General features: G+C 41.2%; 1 protein-coding gene across 3 annotated transcripts; it reads right to left on the bottom strand.

Annotated features, from left to right (window-relative positions):
* Positions 1–10,069: 10,069 nt before the first annotated feature.
* On the bottom strand, positions 10,070–24,684 carry LOC145765273 (chymotrypsinogen A-like). Of its 3 annotated transcripts, none has more exons than XM_082577071.1 (4): positions 24,249–24,684; positions 14,956–15,147; positions 11,284–11,475; positions 10,077–11,033 (listed from the first exon to the last, which is right to left on the bottom strand). In XM_082577071.1, the coding sequence occupies exons 1-4, from the start codon at positions 24,539–24,541 to the stop codon at positions 10,673–10,675; spliced, it is 1,038 nt and encodes a 345-aa protein (XP_082433197.1). In that variant the 5' UTR covers positions 24,542–24,684; the 3' UTR covers positions 10,077–10,672. The 3 variants fall into 3 exon arrangements, with proteins under 3 accessions (XP_082433198.1, XP_082433197.1, XP_082433199.1); XM_082577073.1 differs by having other exon boundaries at positions 24,424–24,684; XM_082577072.1 differs by lacking the exon at positions 14,956–15,147 and having other exon boundaries at positions 10,070–11,033.
* Positions 24,685–25,374: the final 690 nt, after the last annotated feature.

Below are 25,374 nucleotides of genomic sequence, written 5' to 3'. Positions count from 1 at the left end.
GAGGTAGCTTTAGCTGAATATCGTTCTGAGTTGGGCTCCCGGCGTAGCTCTAGGAAGGGCTCTTCTAGGCATTCCAGAAATGAACATCAATCGCAGTTTAATTTACATAACCTTTTCCAAACGCCCGTTCAACCTGTGAGTGGACCAGGGCAATCCACACGTTTTCCAGCTGTTTCAGGAGGTCTCGGGGCCGCGGCTAAGGGTCTTCCGAAGGCTGTAGAGCCAAGGTCTGCAAATTACAACCGAACTCCTCCCCCAGAGCGTACAGGTCACGGGGCCGCCATTAGCAGTAATGCTTTGCCCCCTTCAAAGCTTTCTGCGCCGCTAGTTGCTGATCGCCCAGCTACACGTAATTTAGGTGGTTGTGAGAGGCGTATCGTGTCTCCTGATTTTAACGTGTTTGAGGATCGTGATCAGGCTGTGCATGTGACTGAGCCCACTCAGCCCCTTAAGGGATATAGCTTGTCTTCTCCCGCTAAATCGAGTTCTCAACAGCAGGATTGCTTTTTTGAATACCAAAATAGTAGGACGTTCTTCGATAAGGCGGCCTTGATTGGTTACGATGGTAATAATATGCCATTTGTCTTCTTTAAAAATCGTGTTATGGCCTTGATGGCAGCTTCGCCCTTTAAGGGAACTCGTTTGACTTTGTTGCAAGCAGCTTGTGTTAGAACAGCTGCACAAACGATTGCTAATTTGGTTTCCGACACTCCTGGCTTGTCAGAGGAAGACAGGATAGAAATGTCGTTATCTCGCTTGTCCCAACGTTTTGGAGTTCGTGGAGGTCTTTTCGCAGAACCAGAAATTAGAAAGTATCGCTATGGTAGCAAATTGACTTCTATCTCTTCCAGTGATTTGAAAGAGTTTAAAGATGAATTGTCACAGTGTTTGCTTTACACGAAAGCGTATGGTCAGCGTGATAAATTAGAAGGACGTTTTGTTTTGGATTTGGCTAAGCGACTCCCGTTTGACGCTAAGCAGCGTTATCTTGACTTTTTAGGTGATCAGTATGGTAGCACTGAGGAACCTACTTTTCAGAGTTTGTTTGATTTTGTAGTACGGGAGGAAACGCGCAAGTCGACTGATTTTAGCATCATGCTAATGGGCGATTCTGGTGGGGTCGCAGCATTTTAAAAAGTTTGGCAAAGGAAAATTGCCTTCATGTCCGGTTAGGCAGACGTCCGTAAAACCCCATGATAATGTGATTTCAGGGAGTTCGCAGTACTCGACTGCTGTTGGCGCACCGCGCGGCGGTGTGGCCAGACGTAGTGACATACCGGCATGTTTTTGTTGTTCGTCACGTGGTCAAGTTGAATATCATTTTTTGTCTAACTGTAAAGAATTTTTGCGCTTGACACCTAAAGATCGGAGAGATGTCATTGTGAAAGCTGGCAAATGCTTGAATTGTTTGCGCCAGCATATGGTTAGAGACTGTAATCATGCAAATAACTGTCGTAAGTGTGGACCTACCAACGATAGGAAACACTATTTTCTTCTGCATGATTTTTATGTGACGTCACGTGATTCTCTGGATTTGGTCGGTGGTCACAGCGGTAAACCATAATTTCTTCGTGGGAAAATTGTAACTTAAAGTTCCCGGATCCTTTCGTCTGCATATAATGACCGAAGAAACACACACTTGAACTTCTTTTCAAAAAGTGTATTTCTGTAAAAATTAGCCCACGGCTACCGAAAACGAGGGGGTGCAACGCCTACACCACTTAAACTGTCACTATACAACAGATTACTTGGATAAAAGACGGAACTTTTGTCCAGCTAGCAAGCAATAAGCCAACAGTTAAATGAGCGGCCAACTTTCAAGCAATCATTTTACGAATGACCAGAATAGATATCAATATCTCAAATTCACGTAGAAAGTAACTGTGACGCAATAGTGAAATCAATTGTCACGCAATTCAAAACAGGTGTCCAAAGCTAGTGAACCAATGCATTCATGTTTAAACAGGCCCAAACAGGTTTAAACAGGTCTGAAACAAGTCTATGAACAATGGTGCAATTTCGGCACATTTTCTAGCAACTTCCATGACGTAATATTCAGTAGACTTGAACGGTTTTATATGACGTTTGATTTGTACAGAGATTGGCCGTAACAGTCGGTAAAGATGAGGCTGGTGCCAGAGTTCCTGTGCGTAATGTTAAGATTGGAAATGTTAAAGCAGCCTTTAACCGCGTTACTGCTGCTCGTGTTTTGAATCCAATGACTGGCAAATCGAAGTTGGTGTATTGTCAGCATGATCCTGGTTCGCAGTTGACCTTTGTTTCGAGTGACTTGGTGTGCGAACTTAGTCTTAAACCGTATGATAAAGCGTCGTTTAAAATGGATACTCTGGCTGGTCAGAAACCTACTTGTGCTGACCTTGTTAAACTCAACATCCAGTCGTTAGAGACTGATGAACTGTTTTGTGATATAACCTCGGTGGTTAACCCAGCTTGGGCTGACGATGTTAAAACTTTACCCCATAAACAAGATTTAAGTGGTTTCCGTCATTCTCATGACGTGAATATGTTTCATTTGAATGATTGTAGTACTGTAGATGTACTGATTGGCAACGACAACGCTTATTTGATGTGTGCAAAAGAAGAGCGTGTTGGTGACAATCGTTGTGAACCGCATGCTTTGCTCACTCCTCTCGGTTGGTTGGCTTGTGGTGGTAAGTCACCTTTAGTTGAAAGCGTTGCTAAAGTGTGCAGAGTGCAGACGTCTTCAGAGTCGGATGTCATCTCTGGCTTTCAGCGTAAAATTCAGTCTCGTGATATGGAAATAGCAGACCTGAATAAAGTCATTCAGGATTTGACTTTGCAAAATGAAACCTGTGAATTGTCTCGCAATGATATTTTGGCTAGAGAACTTGTCGAACCGAATATTGAGTTGAAAGATGGTCGATTTGAGATACCTGTTCCGTTGAAGGAAGATATTGATCTACCTAACAATTTTGTGTTGGCGTCAGATAGAGCTGCTGCTTTAAGAAAGAAAGCTTTAAAACAACCTGAACTTCGTGATTTCCTTACTGACACCATGAAAGATCTTAAATCTAATGGCTATATTGAGCGTGCGGGTGAAGCAGGAAATGTCAAGGGATTTAAATGGTATTTACCATACTTTGTGACGTCACAATTAAAAAAACGCATTGTTTACGATGGCAAGTCTGAATTTCGAGGAACTTGTGTTAATGATGTAATGTTTTCGGGTCCTGACTTGTTAAACCCTCTTGTAGATGTCTTGGCAAGATTTCGGCTTGGCAGATTTGGTTTCGTGGCCGATATGACCAAGTACTTTTTTCACATTTTGGACTCTTCAATTCGTAAGCCCAATTTTATTGAACTGCTTACGTACAAAGGCAGTGCCGTTCGGATCGTGAACGAACGCCCTTTGGTACCTTTGAGTGACGACCCTAGGGATTTTACTGTCATCACCCCTGCCTCACTTTTGACCCCATACTTAGACCCATACTGTGCTGTTGGGCAACCACATGATCGTGACCAATTAAGAAGGGATTATCGGTTCAATTTGTCACTTTCTCAGCAGCTTTGGAATAAATGGATCGATTTTTACTTGCCAGGTCTTCAGGGCCGGAAAAAATGGCTAAAAATGGCCGAGAATTTGGAGCCTGGTCAACTTGTAGTGGTAGGTTCTCTCCAAGACATTGGTAAACGTGGGAAGTATCAACTTGGGAGGGTGCATGAGGTAGTTCCACAAATTAGGAAAGGGAAGCCTGTGGTTCGTAGAGCCAAAGTTGCCGTCTGCAACTATGATGAGAGTACGGGGAAAGTGAAAGTAGACTACGTGTTGAGGGATATTTCGTGCCTCGCCCCCGTAAAGAACACCTAAGTGTTAGGGTTTGAGCCTGGTTTTGTCTGCAGTGGCCGATACTTGTCTGAGCCCGGAACAGTCGGTTATTATCGCAACTATTGTATATAGCGTCATTTAGCGTGTACCTATGGTACCAATTTCATGTATCGTCGTGTTTATTCTTATTGCTGTTCATTCTTTGCATGCCCTTTGTATTTGCGTATTAACTTAAACGTGAGTGATTCAAAAAATTTGTGTATCGTGTGTTTTATTCATTGGCTCACGATTGTCCTTCAATTCTTTTTTAGTTATGCCATGTTAGACTGTCATAACTAGGGGCCGCTATGTTACGGCCAATCTCTGTACAAATCAAACGTCATATAAAACCGTTCAAGTCTACTGAATATTACGTCATGGAAGTTGCTAGAAAATGTGCCAAAATTGCACCATCGTTCATAGACTTGTGTCAAACTTGTTTGGACTTGTTTGGGCCTGTTTAAACAGGAAATATTACATCAGCTTTAAACACCTGTTGGAATGACTTCATAATTGTCTTTCATTTATTGCGTCACAGTTACTTTCTACGTGAATTTGAGATATTGATATCTATTCTGGTCATTCGTAAAATGATTGTTTGAAAGTTGGCCGCACATTTAACTGTTGGCTTAGTGCTTGCTAGCTGGACAAAGGTTCCGTCTTTTATCCAAGTAATCTGTTGTGTAGTGACAGTTTAAGTGGTGTAGGCGTTGCACCCCCTCGTTTTCGGTAGCCTCGGGCTAATTTTACAGGAATACACTGTTTGAAAAGAAGTTCAAGTGTGTGTTTCTTCGGTCATTATATGCAGACGAACGGATTAGGGAACTTTATGTTAAAATTTTCCCAAGAAGAGATTATGGTTTACCGCTGTGACCAATTGGTTCTGTTCATTGTGTACAATGACCAAAAAAAATCCCCGTGAAAATTGTTTGGTGAAAAAAAGTTACCGTATCCGCTATTTTCGAAATTCCGCCATTTTTTTCAACATGGCGGATGTACAAATACTGAAATATTCAATTTTTATGAAATTATTGTTAGTGTTGGTGCTCATTTAAAAGTAAATTTCATACTGCAATTATTTCACATTGGCAAAGTTTTGGTCCACCGTGATTGCCGGAGGAAGTTTGCGGATACACGGAAAAGGGTTCAGGGAAAATGCCTGCAAAGAAATTACGATCTGTGACAAGGATATTCAAGCTTCTGAAGCCTCCAGTATACTGCGTCAAAGGCTGCTGATGGGATTAATGCTGCCAGTAGCCTACTAATAGAGGGGACAACATTGTTGCGATAGCTGGTCGAAAAGTAAGCTTCACATTGACTGTCGTAGGCCTAAACGTTACACCAACCCAATCGATATACAGCTTAAGAAGAACAGGGAGGAAAGTGGGTCCTGCGTCACGAGGAAACGAAGTGTACGAATTCTTGATGGCAATTTTGGCAGTAAGACTCATTGTTTGTCTTGTGGGACTCGAGTTCTCACGGACAGACCTGGCTTTAGTTTTGTTAAAGCAGATGTTTTTGCAAGGACTATATTAGAGTGTTGTGAGAGACGTTCTGACGATTGGTCATTCGCCGTGAAAGGTCGTATTGAATATTACGGTGGCGATTTGCATGCAGCACTGTTTATACCATCATTCTTGTAGTGTTAATTTTATAATATGGATTTATCGTAACCTTGTAATACGGCAGAGTATTGAGGCAAAACGTCGAAAATCTGGGCGACCGAAGGATGAGGAACAGGACCAGGCATCTCTAAAGATGTGTTCACATCTTGAACAGAATGATGAAGAACAGTTAACGATATCAGACCTCAGATATAAAATGAAGGAGTTTTTAGCAAATGATGATTGCCTTCCTTATGGATCAAAATATCTGAAAACCCAATCGATGAATCTATTTATATAACTGAAGGTCAGGGCCTTCATGACATTGTCACTATGAGAAAAAAGACATCCCAATTCCTCCGATCTCATTACCTAGAAACAAGGCATGAGGATGATGAAGAGTCACAAAAGAGAGAAAAAGTTATAACTGCGGCAAGGCTCATTAAAAATGATGTTCCATCTGTTAATGATCACTATCCAAGCACAGACGCACTCAATAACAATAGTAATCGTGTTTTATGTGCGCCCATTGCGATACATAACATACAGTAACACTGCGATCGCAGATGCAATACAACAGACGACAGGAAGCAGCGAAGTGACATATAGTCTTCGAGTCAGCTGCTCCCCTTATTTTGGCTTGCCATTAAGTGTCTTTGCCGAGACACAGCCGCGTGCTCTGGAGCGGTGTCGAACCCACGTCCTTTCGAACGTCGCGCAGACGTTTTCACCACTCGGTTACGCAACCGAAACTCAATCTCGTTCCTGCTCTAATGCAGCCCACTTGTCTGAAACTTTGCGAACACTGTTGGGTTCTTTATTTGTAGGAAAAGATGCAAAACAAAAGGTTGCACGTTGGCCAAGCTGTCGTTTTCACCACTCGACCGACCAGATTGTCAGACCACGAGCGGTGATTGCATCATTGCAAATTGGTCTTGCTGTTCAAGGACATCATTTGTACAGGTCGAGATTTCTTGTTGATACTTTACAGTTTACACAATATGGGATACTGTTCTTCTTACGCAGAAGTCCTGAGGTTTGAAAAAAATGCAGCTGATTGTGTAGCGTCAGAATCCATTGTTCTAGAGAACATAGACCTACTCGAAAGCACACTGTTATTTGCAGCTGACAATGTTGATCATAATATTATCACCCTGGATGGGAAGGGCCTTTCCACGGGATGAGAATGATTGCTGCCTTGACACCGGGTCAGAAAGCAAACCGTATGATTCTAAGGCACAACATATCACAACTCAACGTCACAGAGAAGACTAGGATTGAAATCATGCAACTCCGCTTTGCCAATGAAGCGTAGAAGACATCACTGGCTGGTTATGTACCTTTTTCTCAAGATCAAACCCTGAGGAATATTGTGAATGGTGTTGTGGCCGAGCATAACGTTAATGTACATGAACATGAACAAAAAAATGATTGACCTATTCGATCAGTAAAACACTTCGGGGTAGCCTAAAGGCTGCGAAGTGATCAATGCCCCAGGGGATGCTGATGTTCCGATTGTGAAGGCTACTGTTCTTAGTGCAGTGTCACACTCGACAACGTTGATTGGAGAAGACACAGATCTGTTGGTCCTGCTTCTTCATTATGCGCATTGTAGCGGACGCGTCAGTTAATACGCGCGCTCATATGCGCGCTCGGGAGCCCTCAGTATGTGACGTGCGTTACGTCAGAGCCCTCGGGCGCCACACGCATCAAGTAAACATAAATCAATATTTCCGTTCCGACAAGGAAAATGCTGACAAAGTGTACCATATAAACGAACTGAAAATGGTGATAGGTGAAGAATTATGTTCCCATTTACTTTTTCTACATGCCTACACTGGATGTGACACAACATCAAGAATCTTTGGTGTAGATAAGAAAAACTGTCTTTCACAAGCTGGTAAAGGGTGATGTTATTCTGAAAGACTGTGCCAATTACCTCCTTCTTCCAAAGCAGACAGCAGCATCCATTGTGAACAAAAATTGTCAAGCGATAGCTGTGATTTTTGGGGGCACGCGGACGGATTCCTTCTCGTCATTGCACTACAGAGTAGGGTACTAAGAAAAAAAGTATTCTCTTCCCAATCATTTGTGACACCAGAACGCCTACCACCTACTGAGTCATCAACAAAATTTCACTGTCTAAGGGTTTACCAGTACTACCAAATGATGGTCTGGCTAGGACAGGAGAGTGATATGGAAACTTGCGGGTAGGGTTGGAAACTGGAAGGCAGTCAGTTTGTGACAACAGAATCGGACGTGAATGCGGAGCCAGATTCCCCCTTTACAGATTATCCAATGCAACTGCACAACTGCCTGTAGCATTGCCAGGTGTAGGCAGAATAATCTACCCTGTACCTCAGCAAGTGGACACTGGACAGTGCAACTTGATGCCTGTGACAATACGTACAATCAGTCATTACTGAAAGAGGATGATGACCAGGACTTATTTAGCAACTGAATGTAAATAACTTAACAAGTGGTCTGCGATTCTTGTAGGCCTACTGTCAGTCTTTCACTATTGGTTTTGTTTCATATAAGTCTTTCCATTAAACTAATTACTTAATTTCATTTTGAATTGTTTTAATGAATTCCTTACCACCTTAAACCTAGGGATAGACAGACGCCAGAATTAGAGCTCTAGCATAAATATTAAGTGAATTATTGTCATTATAGGCTACTGTTTTGGCGGCCATCTGGAAAATGACAACTTTCCGGTGCTCTGATTCTCCTAGATTTTTAATATAGCCTATTATTCTTGATGATAAATACTAGAAAAAACCGTTGGAAAACCTTTTGTAGGAATTTTTTGGGGTCAAACCCACAACCTACTAGAACACGGCCAAATATGTTGCTATTTGAGGAAATTTCTAAGAGTCTGAATTGTTACAATCATAGATATGACAAACGTGTCATCTTCCCATTTCCAGAAGTAAGTAAAATAAGCAATATTTGCACCCAGACATATGTTTAGGTTGTTTAACCGTAGATTAGGTATGTACATTGAGCACAATACTAATGTAATATGTAAGACTTTCCAACTACATCCTGGAGGTAATGTAATATGTAAGACTTTCCAACTGCATCCTGGAGGTAGTATCGTTAGGTGTGTCACTTTTAGTGCAATTCCATGTTCCATTTAAAATATGAAGGATTTTTTGTGCATTCTATGTTGTAAACTGTTCATTTGACGTGCCAATACTTTAGTTCGTTTTGTTTTTTGCCAAGCTTAATTTTGCAAGTAAAATATGGCTATATTGGCGAAAGATCCTACTCACGGACATATTTACTCATATTTACTGAGTAAATATATCCGTGATCCTGCTATACAAAAAACTCAAGGACTGTATGATACTACCTCCAGGATACAGTTGAAAAGTCTCACATATTTTACATTAGGCCTATTATTGCATAAACTGTGCTTAACATACATACATCTCCGGAAAAACAAGCCAAAATATGTGCAGCCTAAATGCAAATATTGCTTATTTTACACACTTCTGTAAGTGGGAAAATGACAGGCTTGTCATGGCTATGATTGTAACAATTAAGACTCTTAAAAATTTTCTCAAATAGCAACATATTTGGCCGTGTTCTAGTAGGCCGTGGTCAAACCATATATTGACTTGACTATATGTGAACAAATTTATCGTTTTTGGAACTATTATGCATTAGCGTAGGCTATTATATAATATTTTGTTAATGTCACTTTGTTTAAAGTCAAATATAGTTGTTATTGAGTACCTACTTGCTAATTAATTGTGACAATGATAATATCATATTTTATAGAAGCCATAGTATGACGATACTTCGGAAAAATATTCAAATTTTGTTTATCCGCCAATTTGAGAAAAAAAATGGCGGATTTTCAAAAAAGGCGGATAACATTTTTTCACCAAAAGATTTTCACGGGGATTTTTTTTTGGTCAATGTACAATTGTACATAATCAACAGAAACAATGTGCAAAGTTTCAGCTTTACACCAATTAAGTCAAGGTTCGGCCCTTTTTTTCGCTTCAACGACTGGACTAAAAGGCGGATTGTAACTTATTGCACAACACACCAGATTATGATGTCAGTTCGAGACAGACCTGGAAGCGACAATCGCTTTTGCAAGTTCTTTCGTTTGTCTTCTAGTTTCGTTCCAACTGAAGTCATATCACCAAATGGCGTTGACGACTTTGCCACTTCCAGGTACCGGTAGCGTGAGAAAAGCGTGGGAAAAACGTCGGTTTCTTGGCTGTGGGCCTCAATTGTAAGGAAGCGAGTCTTTCAACCCGATGTCTTAGCAATGGATTCTAGCCAATGTTACTACGATTGTGCAGTTGCACTTTAATTGTAGGCTACAAACAATAAAATCACCTGACCACGCGTTCCCATACCGATTTCACAAACAGGTTTGGCGTCAAATTGCGAAACCTGGATCGGTTCAGACATGCAGAAAAATCAGCAATGTAGCCTATGCTAGTATAGTCTAGGGATGTCCATTTCAGAATAACGGATCCCTTACAATAGAACTGGCTCCAAAGTTAAACAAGATCCAAGTTATGTTTTACTCTAGGTTTAGGCAAACTAGCAATAAAGCTGACATCGATTTGCGCCTGGATTTCATCGTAGGCCTGACATGCAGCACAATCCACAATGGATTTGTGTAGATACCGTACTGTATTACATTAGACGTTGTTATCCTATAGAAATTAACTATCTACCGTAGTTAAATAAAATATATGGCAAGGCAAACGAATAAACACGCAAAAATATCTCAAATCTGATACATAACTTCCAGAACGCTGATATGCGGTCCAGTGCATTTCATGTGACGTGTTCATTGTTCACGGTAGTTTTTGTAAAAGATAATTGAACGGCTGTCATTGGCTTAAATTTTTCGAAACGATTGCAAAATTTGTGAGCATTACCGGATTTGTAACTACAGCTCCAGATCATGCTATAGCTGGAATTGAGGTCAGGCTTCATTGACAAATGACAATCAGATTATTGCCTGTCAAAATGCCATAGGCTATTTAAAAAAAATGAAAACTTTTTCTCACTAGAATAAAGTCTTGAACCACCGACAGAGACAGGATTCTTCCGGGAAGATGATTATGGCTTTAGATCTCCGATCACTCAAGGAAGTTCTCACATATGAAAGTAAACAGCAGTCATCATTCAAACTATAACACCAACTGCATGAATATTGCGTGCAGAGTAGGCCACAAGGCCTTCAACACTGAATCGTGTTGCACGGAGGGGTCGTTCGATCCCTCATTGTGCAGCATATCCAAGTCACGTACCCCGGTATTGTGGCGAACACACCTGGAGCGGTAACGCACGTTTTTGGGCCAAAACTGGTGGCCCCATAAAGAACCCATCTGTTATCCTGGTTCTTGCACACGAGAGGTCCACCACTGTCACCTTGACAGGTCCCCATATTTTTTTCCCTGACACACAAGTGCTGCTTGTAAGATATTTGATTTCTGTAGAAGTTGTTGCAGTTTCTTTCCGACACAACCGGTTGAGGAAGTTGCTTCAATACTTTGTCGTTACCAGTATTCAGAGTCTTACCCCAGCCGGAAGCCCAGCACCTGTAAGTTGAGCAGTCGTAATAATCTAACAACAAATTATATCACTGGCTTATAGGCCTACACCACTGCTAATGTGAGCCAATCTTGTCAGTATAAATGTTTTAAAACCAGCAATGACTACCAAAAAATGAAGCGTGTAAAAAGACATACCGTATTAAAATCTGACAGGTTGTTTTCGATGGGTAATATGAAAAAAACAACATTAAAAACAATACAGAAAATATTTACAGCGTCCTTTCAAAACAGTCACCTTTTACCAACTGGAGGAAGAGTATTAACGGGAGGCAGACAGACAAAAGATACAGCTGGAAGGTTTTGGCTGGGATCATATGCATGTTGGAGTTGAATCAATGCAATGTCATTGACAGGAGGCCTTCTGGTGGCCGCAAACGATGCGAGATTATTTTCTGGATGAAGATGAATTCGAAGAATCCTCGTAAACCTAAAGTACGTAATGATGACGATATGTGACGTAATGGCGTAATACACATGCAGCGTGTCAAGGATACACAAGTGGTGAATCTCAAAGTGGATTTGACACATTGGCTAATGTTTCGATTGTCCGTGCAGTCTGCAATAAATCATTTATATTGACTGCTTGAGAAAGAAACACTTGTGAATGTTGTGATCATTCCTCGATGTTCAAATTAAAAAGTCATTTTGCTCTCTTCATTCCATCAAACCTACCGACATCTTGGGCCTCAAAACAAATTAGGAAAAGATTTAAATGATGATCATTTGTGACACAAATGCTGGCCTCGATTGCCAATATAAACAAACTAAATGTGCTTGAAAAACAAATAAAGAGTCCCATAGAAAAATTCCATCGCAGAGGTGGGCAGCAGCGCTGCTACTTTTTTGTTAGAGAAGCGACGCTACATTTTCCAATGTGGCAATAGTACGCTACATTTCTTTCAGCCGCACTCCCGCTACTTCCCCATTTAAAGTGAGAAAAAATGACTCGTGTTTGAAGATTTTTTATGGTAACAATGCGTGAAAAAATCAAGGAACAAATAATTCTACTATTGGCGTTGATACCGACAAGAGTGACACCAACACCAGTCACAACTCCGAGGATGAATTTTTTGGTGTGTTGGTGCCATCGCATAAAATGTCGGTACGGAAAGAAAAGCCGATTGTGGAGGCCTTTTTCAGATAGAAGCAAGTACTTAACCTTTCCCAGTGCCGATTTAAAACGTTTGTTCAATAAATACAACATCCCATTCCTTCCAGTGCTGCGGTAAAGAAACTTTCCTCTGTTGGTAAAGATGTGCTGAAGCCAAAGCGAGCAGGGCTGAGCGACTCGCATTTTGAAATGCTTGTAGGCTATTTTTGAAAAATGGGTAACAATAAACTTCTATAACGACGTTGAAAAGCGTAAACGAATATCATTCATTTTTAAATGTCAGTTTGACAACATAAAGTGCTTCCTTGTGTCAGCTTCAGGGGCGTTGACAGGGGGGTCTAGGTGGTACTTTTGGACCCGGGCCCGGAATATTTAAGGGGCCCGGATTTAAAAAATTCCCCGTGACTTCAAACATTATCGGGCTCACTTCAGCTCTATGGTGGTAAAACAGCCACTTCGGCCACCAAACAGTAAAATAAGAATTTATAGTAAGTATAGGCCTATTTTCTAGTATAGGCTAGGCCTGATTTCCCTAACCACGAATATTACCCGAAACACGAATTTCAAAATAAACAGGCTAATATTTATTTGTTCAAACTCAAAAACTGAAATGGCACAGGTAAGAAGATTGCTATCCCAGTAGGCACAGGTAAGAAGATTCTGCACTAAAAATTAGACCAAAACCGCTTTTCAGATTGCAGCAATCAGCAAATGTTTGACCGAGGCTCAAACACCTTTCCCAAATCAAATTGAAAACTTTCTGACAGTCTGCACAACCTTTGCTGTAAATTCTCTTCTGATGAGCCTAGAATGACCAGTGAAACATCAATGGAATCGGGAAGTAATACTCTAGCGCCATGTGACAAAAAAAAGTTCAAAAAAGCAACCGCTAGATAGAAATAGTAAGTTTTGTGGTACAAGAAATTTTAAGATTGCGCAAGATTTGTTAAATGACCATGCTTAAACATCAATAAAAGTTTGTACACAACCTTTATATTCATAACATTGTCGAAGAAGGGGGCCCGAAAATAAATTGGTATCGGACCCGAGAAATCCTGTTAACGGCTCTGGTCAGCTTAAGACAAAAGTAGCGGGAGAAGTAGCTGTAGCGCGCTACTTTTATCGAGTGGTAACGGTTACGCACGCTACTTTGAAAGTAGCGAATGCCAACCATTGCTAATACCAAAGGTGGGCAGTAGCGTGCTACTTTAGTGGTACAGTAGAATTCGCCTATAACGGCACCTCTAGGGGATTGCAAAAAACTGACGTTATAGCCGAATTGACGTTATAGACGAACTACCGCAAACTATTCCAAAACTGTCTTTTGATTAAAGAAAGAGGTGCATAATCCAGTCAGGTTTACTGTGTATCACCAAACTCACAAAAGTTACGCAGAAAATACAGTAAACAAAGAAATTGTTTAAAAAACTAACCTACAACGAAAGATAAGCTTACAGGAAATTTGCGCAATACAGCTCGTTACATACAGTAGTAGAGAAGTTCCTTGTTTATTAGCAAAAAAGCATTGATCTTCAGCTGTTTAGGTTTTGACACGGATTCCTCTACCACATAGCGTTCAGCTTTTTCTAAATAATGTAGGATTTGCTCGCTATCGTCGTGACTTCGGAAGTATCGGTCTAGTTGTCTGATTGACTTCAGGGCTTCTGCTGGGGTTGAAACGGCTTCTACAGGATCGTCAGCTGTAGAGCTGCTTTTTACACGTGATAGTTTTTCACGCGGGAGAAAAGTTAATTCAGTTAATTAAAGTCCCTGCTGCGAACGACATAGCAAAATAAAGGGAAGACATTTTGCAAGCAGCAGCGCTAACTGGATTAAAAGACTGACCGTTCGGGGTGAAGGTGATGGCTTAAAGTAACGTTATAAACGAACAAAAGACGTCTGGGGACCAATAAAGGGTGCTGTTACATGCGAATTGACGTTATAGGCGATGCTGTTGTAGCCGAAATACAATGCACGTAAAAGATAGGAATTCTGCCGGGACCAAGCGAAATGTGACGTAATAGGCGAATTGACGTTATAAACGAAGCCGTTATAGGCGAATTCTACTGTAATTGGAGCGGCGCTACTTTTTATTGGAGTAGCAACTGCAATAGCGGCGCTACGTTTGTCCAAGTTTTTGGAGATGTTTTACGGCAACAATGCGGTGAAAGAATCAAGGCAGAAAACATTTGACTGTAGCGGGAAACATCAATCCACGTTGATACCGACAAGTGACACCAACAGCAGTCAAGACTCCAAGGATGATTTTTGGCGTGTTGGTGCTATCGCGTGAAACGTTGAAACGGAAAAAAGTCAACTGTGGAGGTTTGAGCTCTCCCAGTGCCGATATAAAACGTCTCTTCATTAAATACAATACCCGCATCCCTCCCAGTGCTGCGGTGGAGAGACTTCTCCGTTAGAAAAGTGCCGCAGTCAAGACTCATTGGCTTGCATTGTGAAATGTTCGTATATTTGAAGGATGGAAACAATAAATTTCACCAGGAACGTGTTTTTTCAGCCTAACGACCTTGAAATTGCATTGTAAACGAATGATGGCATTCCTTGTCAATGTCATTTTGATGTCACAAAATGGCGTGTCAGCTTAAGAGAAAAGTAGCAGAAATAGTAGTAGCTCGCGCTATTTTAGCACGGTCAGCAGATGCGTACTGTTTTTATCGATTTGTAGCGGGTAGCGCGCGTTACTTTATCATCAGTAGCGGTAGCGCGCTACTTTTAAAGTAGCAAATGCCCACCTCTGGGCTCTGGCTATTACATAATAAATATCTTTTGACATACGCCGCTCCACGAGTGATCTGAGCTTTGTCGTGCCCTCCAACAATAACTCTGTATTTGGAAGGGTCGGTAGTGAGCGCAGTGCGCTGGCTATTCAAAAAGCAGTGCACAGCGGTTATAGCAAAATTTGGACCAATAAGCGAGCCGCCGCAAACGTGTCGAAACTGGTGGTATCCTGCTATACCAGACCGATAACTGCAACACAAATTTGAACAATGTTCTTCAAACAGTGTCTCTTAACAGTGTTCAAAGCAACCCTTAAGAATACGTTACAACACAACATAAGCAAAGTGCTAAATAGCAGAAAAAATGACTTGGTTTGGTCAACATCATGGCAGAAACAATCATCAACTTATTTCACTGAAATTTTTAATAAAATTTTTGCAGGGAGTTTTTGAAAGTGGTTCTTGTTTATTATGAACTGCAACATGAGGTCTGTTGGGTTATTGGAATAAGGAAAAGTAAAGTCTTGATACAAAAGGCTCTACTGTAGTTTATTATTTCGAATGAAATTATTGAAAAGAAGAAATGGGGTTAAAATTCAGCAAAGAATGAATACTCACAATATATTAACTTATGTAGGCCTATTGGCCAAATAAAAAAGAATTAAGATTGCTTTTCTAACCATGGCTGCAGGCTGATGGATATGCAGACTTTTCAGTTTCAACTTTATAAATGAAACTCATTTAAACGAGCAACGTTTTGGAGGTACGTCTATGGTTCAAATTTAAAAACAAACTTCAAGTATCTATCAGCAACAATCAGATTGAACAATGTAAACTAATAATACACTTAAACCTAGATTAACATAGGTTGGTTGGTTTTGAATCTTTATCCTCGGACTGACGAAGCCTTGATAGGCTATTCCTGGTAATTTTGCATAATTGTAGAGGCTTTTGACGCAGGACCGATTACCGAGATTGACAGAGTGAAATTTCCGATTGTTGAAGTGTTGTTGCCGGGAAATTATTCCATTCACTAGGTGCCGCTGAATGGAGAGCAGTCCTGAAATGCGTTGCTCAAGCGCGCACACCCCGAGAGTCGAACCAGCGCCGCGTGATCTTGAACCCTGCGGGTAACCACTGAGTTAACGGGGCGGAATATAAAATTCCAATTTCATAGCTAAACCTTTTAGCATACACACAGGAAGCTAACCATTAGATTTAGTGGTCTCCAACCTTTTTAAGAAGCGACCCCAATATAAATGAAAATGATTTTCAACATTTACATGCGACCCCATTTTGTTTTTCAGACTTTGCACTGTCTGTAACTGTAACGACACTCTGGACTGAAAAGGTGCTTTTCAGTTTTTTCAGTCAGTAGGTCGAAAACGTTTGAGTTATTAGCCTATGTTATATATTTTATTTTGTGTTTAATACATTATGTTAAACACGCTAAACTTTAAGACAGATTACACACTTTGGTTTGCCATTAAATTCAGTAAAACCAAGTTTTAAAAAAGCCTCGTCATATGATCTTTTTCTGGTACTGTTTTGCTGCCTTTTTTCTATAATATTTAGCTATAGGCCTACTTTCTAGCTGCAAATTACCATTAGGCTACTAGCTGCAAAGCAAACCGTAAACAGCCGATGAAATGTCTGCACACTGCACAGTGCACACCACACCTGCATAAATAACTATTCGCTCGTTCTGGAGTCACCTTGAATAATTAAAGTTAGTCTAAACTAGCATCGCGAATGCTTTTGCTCTGTCGTACTTGTCGCAACTATTCCGTTTTTGATTATTGCACCACAGCGGTTTATTTGTGACCCGAGGTAGCAAGCTGTAGGCTACTTCAAAACACATGCAAAGGTTGCGAACGAGAACAAAAAAGTAGCCTATCGGTATTTTTTTCGGTAATGAATTGAAACGGTTGTTACAGACGGTTGTTCGCCTGGTCAAACGTCATGTAGAAACCGTTCGGGTCTACTGAATATTACGTCATGGAAATTCCTAAAACATGAGCCAAAATTGCACCATCGTCCGTAAGACTCGTGTCAGACCGGTTTAAACCTGTTTCAGTTTGAGACCTGTTTGGACATGAAATATTGCGTCACGAACTGCTCTCGTGCCTTTGAGTTATCACAAATTTTTCTGATTCATTCTCGAAGTTGTTTGTTGGAAGTCGGTCGCACATTTAACTGGTTTATTTGGTGCTTGCTAGCTGGACAAATTCTCCGTCTTTTATCCAAGTAATCTGTATCGTAGTGACAGTTTTAGAGGTGTACGGCGTTGCACCAGTCATTTCGATAGCCGCGGGCTAATTTTACTGGAATACACTTTGAATAGACGTTTCGAAGGTGTGTTTATTTTTCGGTCATTACGTACAGACAAACGGATTCGGGAACTTTATGTTACAATTTTCCCACGAAGAATTATGGTTTACCGCTGTGACCATAAAAAATAAAAGACGAGTTCTTGTCAGTTGGTAGGTCAAGAAGAAATTAAAGCAAGAAAAATAAAAAAACGATTTTGTTAGCTGGTAGGCCAAGAAGCACTTGAAGGCATAAAAATAAACGACGTGTTTGTTGTCAGCTAGTGCAGAAGAACTACTTAGAAGTACAAGAAATAATAAAAGAAGATTTGTTGGTTGGTAGTCTACACTCTTACAGAAGCAAAGAAAAGTAAAGACAATTCTTCTCAGTTTGGTACAGAAGAAAAATAACTTTGACATTCATTGGCAAGAAAGAAGATTAAAAGACAATCCATCTGTGCTTGTAGATTCAAGTGGAAGAATCCAAGCAAGTTTTGTGGACTTTAGGACTTCATACTCGTACAGCTACGGTATCGTGCATTTAAATTCTTTTTTGTATTTTTACGGTCTTTGCAGTTAAGTTTTTTTATAACTACTGTAGCCTAATAATTTTGTGTGTTTGTGTAACTTCATTTTTTTGTTAATTGTTAATTTAGCCCCAACATTTAATATGTCTACACTCGGTGGCGACAAGGACTCGACCGCCGTAGACTCGACTGAGTTTAAGCCTGATGATGTTCTTTGCGGTCGGGCAGGCCATTCTGGGGAGGGACCCAATAACGATGAGGCTAAGTCAGTTCGAGAGGCCCGGCATCTTAGACGGGATATTTTGACTCAAATTGGGGAACTTTCTGTAGCCCTAGGTTCTTTGAGTGATAAGCAGGAACTGTTAATTTTTAGATCTAAGTTATCTACTTTAGAAGAGGAATTACGGCATTTCCATGCTCTTTTGACTAAAATCTTTAACTCTGCAATCTTGGCAGAACTTCGTGATAGGGTAGATCCCGAATTTAACTCGTTAAAAAATAACTTTGAACAAAAAGAAAGTGAGTTCTCAGATATGTTGGATGCTGACATACATCCTGAGGATAGCGCCTCAAATGTAAGCACTAGGATGTCTATGACTTCGTCTCGGATAGTGGCACAAATTAACCTGCAGCTAAGACGAGAGGAGCTTCAGATACAAGCTGAGGCCGAAGCAAGAGCTGCTGAGGCCATCGCGAGAGCTGAGGCCATTCGAGCTGAGGCTGCCGCGAGAGCTGAGGCCGAAGCGAGAGCTGCTGAGGCCGCCGCGAGAGCCGAAGCTAGAGCTGCTGAGTTCGCATTCAAAGACGCTCAGTTGAGGGCTGAACAACGTAAAGAGGTATTTTTAGCTGAATATCGATCAGAGGCGGGCTCCCGGCGTAGCTCTAGGAAGAGCTCTTCTAGGCATTCCAGAAATGAACATCAATCGCAGTTTAATTTACATAACCTTTTCCAAACGCCCGTTCAACCTGTGAGTGGACCAGGGCAATCCACACGTTTTCCAGCTGTTTCAGGAGGTCTCGGGGCCGCGGCTAAGGGTCTTCCGAATGCTGTAGAGCCAAGGTCTGCGAATTACAACCGAACTCCTCCCCCAGAGCGTACAGGTCACGGGGCCGCCATTAGCAGTAATGCTTTGCCCCCTTCAAAGTTTTCTGCGCCGCTAGTTGTGGATCGCCCAGCTACACGTAATTTGGGTGGTTGTGAGAGGCGTATCGCGTCTCCTGATTTTAACGTGTGTGAGGATCGTGATCGGGCTGTGCATGTGAATGAGCCCACTCAGCCCCTTAAGGGATATAGCTTGTCTTCTCCCGCGAAATCGAGTTCTCAACAGCAGGATTGCTTTTTTGAATACCAAAATAGTAGGACGTTTTTCGATAAGGCGGCCTTGATTGGTTACGATGGTAATAATATGCCATTTATCTTCTTTAAAAATCGTGTTACGGCCTTAATGGCAGCTTCGCCCTTTAAGAGGACTCGTTTGACTTTGTTACAAGCAGCTTGTGTTAGGACAGCTGCACAAACGATTGCTAATTTGGTTTCTGATACCCCTGGCTTGTCAGAGGAAGACAGGATAGAAATGTCGTTAGCTCGCTTGTCCCAGCGTTTTGGGGTTCGTGGAGGTCTTTTTGCAGAACCGGAAATTAGAAAGTATCGCTATGGTAGCAAATTGACTTCGACCTCTTCCAGTGATCTGAAAGAGTTTAAAGATGAATTATCGCAGTGTTTGCTTTACGCGCAAGCTTATGGTCAGCGTGATAAATTAGAAGGACGTTTTGTTTTGGATTTGGCTAAGCGACTCCCGTTTGACGCTAAGCAGCGTTATCTTGACTTTTTAGGTGATCAGTATGGTGGCACTGATGAGCCTACCTTTCAGAGTTTGTTTGAATTTGTAGTACGGGAGGAAACGCGTAAGTCGACTGATTTTAGCATTATGCTAATGGGCGATTCTGGTGAGTCGCAGCAATTAAAAAAGTTTGGCAAAGGAAAATTGCCTTCATGTCCGGTTAGGCAGACGTCCGTAAAACCCCATGATGATGTGATGTCAGGGAGTTTGCAGTACTCGACTGTTGTTGGCGTACCGCGCGGTGGTGAAGCCAGACGTAAAAACCTACCGGCATGCATTTGTTGTTCGTCACGTGGTCAAGTTGAATATCATTTTTTGTCTAATTGTAAAGAATTTTTGCGCTTGACACCTAAAGATCGGAGAGATGTCATTGTGAAAGCTGGCAAATGCTTGAATTGTTTGCGCCAGCATATGGTTAGGGATTGCGTTCATGCAAATAACTGTCGTAAGTGTGGACCTAACAACGATAGGAAACACTATTTTCTTCTGCATGATTTTTATGTGACGTCACGTGATTCTCTGGATTCGGTTGGGAAAGATGATACTGGTGCCAGAGTTCCTGTGCGTAATGTTAAGATTGGAAATGTTAAAGCAGCCTTTAACCGCGTTACTGCTGCTCGTGTTTTGAATCCAATGACTGGCAAATCGAAGTTGGTGTATTGTCAGCATGATCCTGGTTCGCAGTTGACGTTTGTTTCGAGTGATTTGGTGTGTGAACTTGATCTTAAACCGTACGATAAAGCGTCGTTTAAAATGGATACCCTGGCTGGTCAGAAAGCTACTTGTGCTGACCTTGTCAAACTCAACATCCAGTCGTTAGAGACAGATGAACTGTTTTGTGATATAACTTCGGTGGTTAACCCAGCTTGGGCTGATGATGTTAAAACTTTACCGCATAAACAAGATTTAAATGGTTTCCGTCATTTTCATGACGTGAATATGTTTCATTTGAATGATTGTAGTACTGTAGATGTACTGATTGGCAACGACAACGCTTATTTGATGTGTGCAAAAAAAGAGCGTGTTGGTGAAAATCGTAGTGAACCACATGCTTTGCTCACTCCTCTCGGCTGGTTGGCTTGTGGTGGTAAGTCACCCTTAGATGAAAGCGTTGCTAAAGTGTGCAGAGTGCAGACGTCTTCAGAGTCGGATGTCATCTCTGGCTTTCAGCGTAAAATTGAGTCTCGTGATATGGAAATAGCAGACCTGAATAAAGTCATTCAGGATTTGACGTTGCAAAATGAAACCTGTGAATTGTCTCGCAATGATAATTTGGCTAGAGAACTTGTCGAACCGAATATTGAGTTGAAAGATGGTCGATTTGAGATACCTGTTCCGTTGAAGGAAGATATTGATCTACCTAACAATTTTGTGTTGGCGTCAGATAGAGCTGCTGCTTTAAGAAAGAAAGCTTTAAAACAACCTGAACTTCGTGATTTCCTTACTGACACCATGAAAGATCTTAAATCAAATGGCTATATTGAGCGTACTGGTGAAGCAGGAAATGTCAAGGGATTTGAATGGTATTTACCATACTTTGTTACGTCACAATTAAAAAAGCGCATTGTTTACGATGGCAAGTCTGAATTTCGAGGAACTTGTGTTAATGATGTAATGTTTTCGGGTCCTGACTTGTTAAACCCTCTGGTAGATGTCTTGGCTAGATTTCGGCTTGGTAGATTTGGTCTCATGGCTGATGTGACTAAATGCTTCTTTCAAATAAAGTTACCTGAGTCGCAAAGGGATTTGTTTCGTATATTGTGGTTTGAAGATGATGACCTTGAAAATGGTAGGATGGTACCATTTTGTTTTTGTGTACACCCTTGGGGAATAAAGAGTAGCCCGTATATCGCTTGCTTGGCTATAAAGAAAATGATCGAGCAGAATCCCAGCAGTGCTGGTGAATTGACTCTCTGCAATATTGCAAATAATATGTACATGGATGATTTTATATTTTCGGCTGATAGCTTAGAGGAAGCTCAGCAAATCACTCATGAATCAATTGCTTTGTTTGATAGCCGTGGGTTAAAACTTGGTAAGTGGAGTGCTAACAAGGAGGCTATGATTGTCTTGTCAAATTTGGATAATGAGATGCTTTCACCTTTGATTCGTGACATTGACTTTCAGACTGAAAATATGACTTTGCCATCAGCGAAGACATTGGGTTGTGTGTGGCAAACCGAGTCTGACGAGATGCGTATCGCATGTTCCTTAAAGCCCTTAGCTAAACACACGCGCCGAAGTATGCTCAGTCAGCTTGGACAAAATTTTGATCCGCTAGGCTTTGGAGCGCCATTTTTTCTAAAAGCACGCCTTATACTTCAGCAATTGGCGATAGACAAGTTTGATTGGGACACCGAGGTCCCTGATAGCTTTGTTAAAGAGTGGGAGTCGTGGCTTCGCTCTTTGGACCTGCTTAAGGATTTTTCGTTACCGAGATGGTATTTTGCAAACTCTGGTGTGTGCAGTCCGGATGATATTGTTTCATATCAATTGCATGGGTTTAGTGATGCTTCGGCGCAAGGTGGCGCCTGGGAGGCAATGGTTAAACAATTTAAAATCGCATTTTTTCACATTTTGGACTCTTCAATACGTAAGCCCAGTTTTATTGAACTGCTTACGTACACCAGTAGTGCCGTTCGGATCGTGAACGAACGCCCTTTGGTACCTTTGAGTGACGACCCTAGGGATTTTACTGTCATCACCCCTGCCTCACTTTTGACCCCATACTTAGACCCATACTGTGCTGTTGGGCAACCACATGATCGTGACCAATTAAGAAGGGACTATCGGTTCAATTTGTCACTTTCTCATCAGTTTTGGAGTAAATGGATCGATTTTTACTTGCCAGGTCTTCAGGGCCGAAAAAAAATGGCTAAAAATGGCCGAGAATTTGGAGCCTGGTCAACTTGTAGTGGTAGGTTCTCTCCAGGACATTGGTAAACGTGGGAAGTATCAACTTGGGAGGGTGCATGAGGTAGTTCCACAAATTAGGAAAGGGAAGCCTGTGGTTCGTAGAGCTAAAGTTGCCGTCTGCAACTATGATGAGAGTACGGGGAAAGTGAAAGTAGACTATGTGTTGAGGGATATTTCGTGCCTCGCCCCCGTAAAGAACACCTAAGTGTTAGGGTTTGAGCCTGGTTTTGTCTGCGGTGGCCGACACTTGTCTGAGCCCAGAACAGTCGGTTATTATCGCAACCATGGTATATAGCGTCATTTTTTGCGTGTACCTACTACATATGGTACCAATTTCATGTAGGCCTATCGTCGTGTTTATTCTTATTGCTGTTCATTCTTTGCATGCCCTTTGTATTTGCGTATTAACTTAAACGTGAGTGATTCAAACAATTTGTGTATCATGTGTTTTTATTCATTGGCTCACAATTGTCGTCAATTCTTTTTTAGTTATGCCATGTCAGACTGTCATAACTAGGGATCGCTATGTTACAGACGGTTGTTCGCCTGGTCAAACGTCATGTAGAAACCGTTCGGGTCTACTGAATATTACGTCATGGAAATTCCTAAAACATGAGCCAAAATTGCACCATCGTCCGTAAGACTCGTGTCAGACCGGTTTAAACCTGTTTCAGTTTGAGACCTGTTTGGACATGAAATATTGCGTCACGAACTGCTCTCGTGCCTTTGAGTTATCACAAATTTTTCTGATTCATTCTCGAAGTTGTTTGTTGGAAGTCGGTCGCACATTTAACTGGTTTATTTGGTGCTTGCTAGCTGGACAAATTCTCCGTCTTTTATCCAAGTAATCTGTATCGTAGTGACAGTTTTAGAGGTGTACGGCGTTGCACCAGTCATTTCGATAGCCGCGGGCTAATTTTACTGGAATACACTTTGAATAGACGTTTCGAAGGTGTGTTTATTTTTCGGTCATTACGTACAGACAAACGGATCCGGGAACTTTATGTTACAATTTTCCCACGAAGAATTATGGTTTACCGCTGTGACCAACGGTAACAAATTGAATATGGTGAGTTGTGAAGACCCCAGGAAAAGTTAAGGCGACCCCAATTTTTTTTCCATATCTTTATCCTGCATTGCGGGAAAGCGGACTTGAGCGCTTTCCTCGGAGTGTACGCCTTCCGACGTACACTTGACCCACGCTGCAGCCGACGGCAATGTCTGTTTCCGGTTGTCTACTCTACTTATGACTTAAATTTGGTACTGCCCATTACTCGAAATCGATCACTGGGTAGAGGCAATTATCGTAAAGTTTCTTGCCCAGAAAAACAACAGCAAGTGCGGGTGGCTAGAGTCGAACATGCAGGCTCTCGACTGCGAGCCCAACGCGCTAACCACTCGGCCACTGCTGCTGCTGCCAATTGGGGTCGCGACCCACAGGTTGGAGACCCCTGCATTAGAAGATATCTTTATCCTTTCACTGACAAAGTCACATCTAAACCTTAGTTCTGGTCTAAACCCCTGCTTGTGCATATAAATAGACGATTATTGAACTAATAATCCACTTTATACAAAATGTATTGCCCAATATAACCTATTAACCCATAGGCCTACATACATTAAATTAATCTAAAAATATAAGTCACACATTAATATTAAGTCCCTGTTATATAACAGAGAGTGACTACACGTTTAGTTATTTAAGTCAGTCTATTGTATTCAAAAATAAATTGAAAAGTTTTGTTTTCATAAACATACTTTACCAAACTGATTTGCCATGGCCAAGAATGTGGTCTTGCTTCAGATCCACCCACAATTCTAGTTGAAATGAGATTAGGTTCAACTTTTGACCTCCCACACTGCAATTTCTGAGTTGTCCAATAGGAATTATTTAAAGGAATGTTTGTAATGGTTCCTGTAGTATTAGACTCACCAGATGTAGATAAAATAATGGCCAAAAGTATCCCGACAAAGGCTACTGTACATAAAAAAGCTACAACGAGGCTGTACTTAGAACTGAAAGGTCCATATTTCACTGGTGTTGATGACATGTTTTGTCCAGTTATATCAGAAGCATTTGTTATTTTGTAACAATGTATTTTTAATTTTCAGTGTAGAATAATATTTTCAAAAACATTTTCGTCCACCAAGCTGGTTGCTATAAAACACTGCAATGCTCAAACATAAAAGTTGTTCTTCATCTGCATAAAGGAGCATAAGACAAAGTTTACAAATAAAACGTGTGAAAACAAAAGCAATGTTAACAGCTAATTAGCCTAACATTGATTTTTTTAATCATAGAAAATTGCTAGACATTGAAACAAATGTATTTTAACTGACTGAAACATGTTGTGATCTCTTCCGGAGGCCCATTCACCTTACGTGCTGAGTGAAATTGTTGGCTCACATCTAGGCGTAATTTCTTGTATTCACGCCTCGTTTTATTTTTCTTTGGCCTTTATCTGCAGGAAAGGTGCCTTCCTAAAAGAAAGGCAAAACTGTTTAGTTTTCTTTAACCTCAGTGTTTTAATTTTTTAACTCCAACACTCCAAATGGAACGTATGTCAAGGTCGTCGAAAGACACTGGCTAAGTTCAGGGAGCTTGTGAAATAAGTCTCCTATCCTGTCTAGCAGACTTTAAACCAGTGCTTCTCAAACTTTTTCAGCTTGCAGTACACTGAGAAAACAAAGTTGCTTTAAAAAAAATTATTTTGCCAATTTTAATGTGATGGATGTGCCAGTTTTTGGGAACAAATAAGATTGAAACGAGGTTCCGTTGTTGCCAAGCACACTTGCATTTCGGTGTCAATTCTAAGAAGTCTCTCCCGCTTTTTGCTTTTAATTTCAGTCAGAGCGAAAAATCTGTATTCACAGAGCCATGACG

The sequence above is a fragment of the Aplidium turbinatum genome, chromosome 2 (genome assembly GCF_918807975.1).
Source record: "Aplidium turbinatum chromosome 2, kaAplTurb1.1, whole genome shotgun sequence".
NCBI classification, from domain to species: Eukaryota; Metazoa; Chordata; class Ascidiacea; order Aplousobranchia; family Polyclinidae; genus Aplidium; species Aplidium turbinatum.
This window is presented reverse-complemented; position numbering and strand designations above follow the sequence as displayed.

Excerpts from the sequence above, each read along its gene's own strand:
- LOC145765273 (XM_082577071.1), bottom strand. The coding sequence starts at position 24,541 with ATGTCATCAACACCAGTGAAATATGGACCTTTCAGTTCTAAGTACAGC. Across the intron at positions 11,476-14,955 it reads CAGATCACTCGTGGAGCGGC|GTTTACGAGGATTCTTCGAA; the intron begins GTATGTCAAAAG and ends TACGTACTTTAG. Across the intron at positions 11,034-11,283 it reads CTTCCTCCAGTTGGTAAAAG|GTGCTGGGCTTCCGGCTGGG; the intron begins GTGACTGTTTTG and ends CTCAACTTACAG.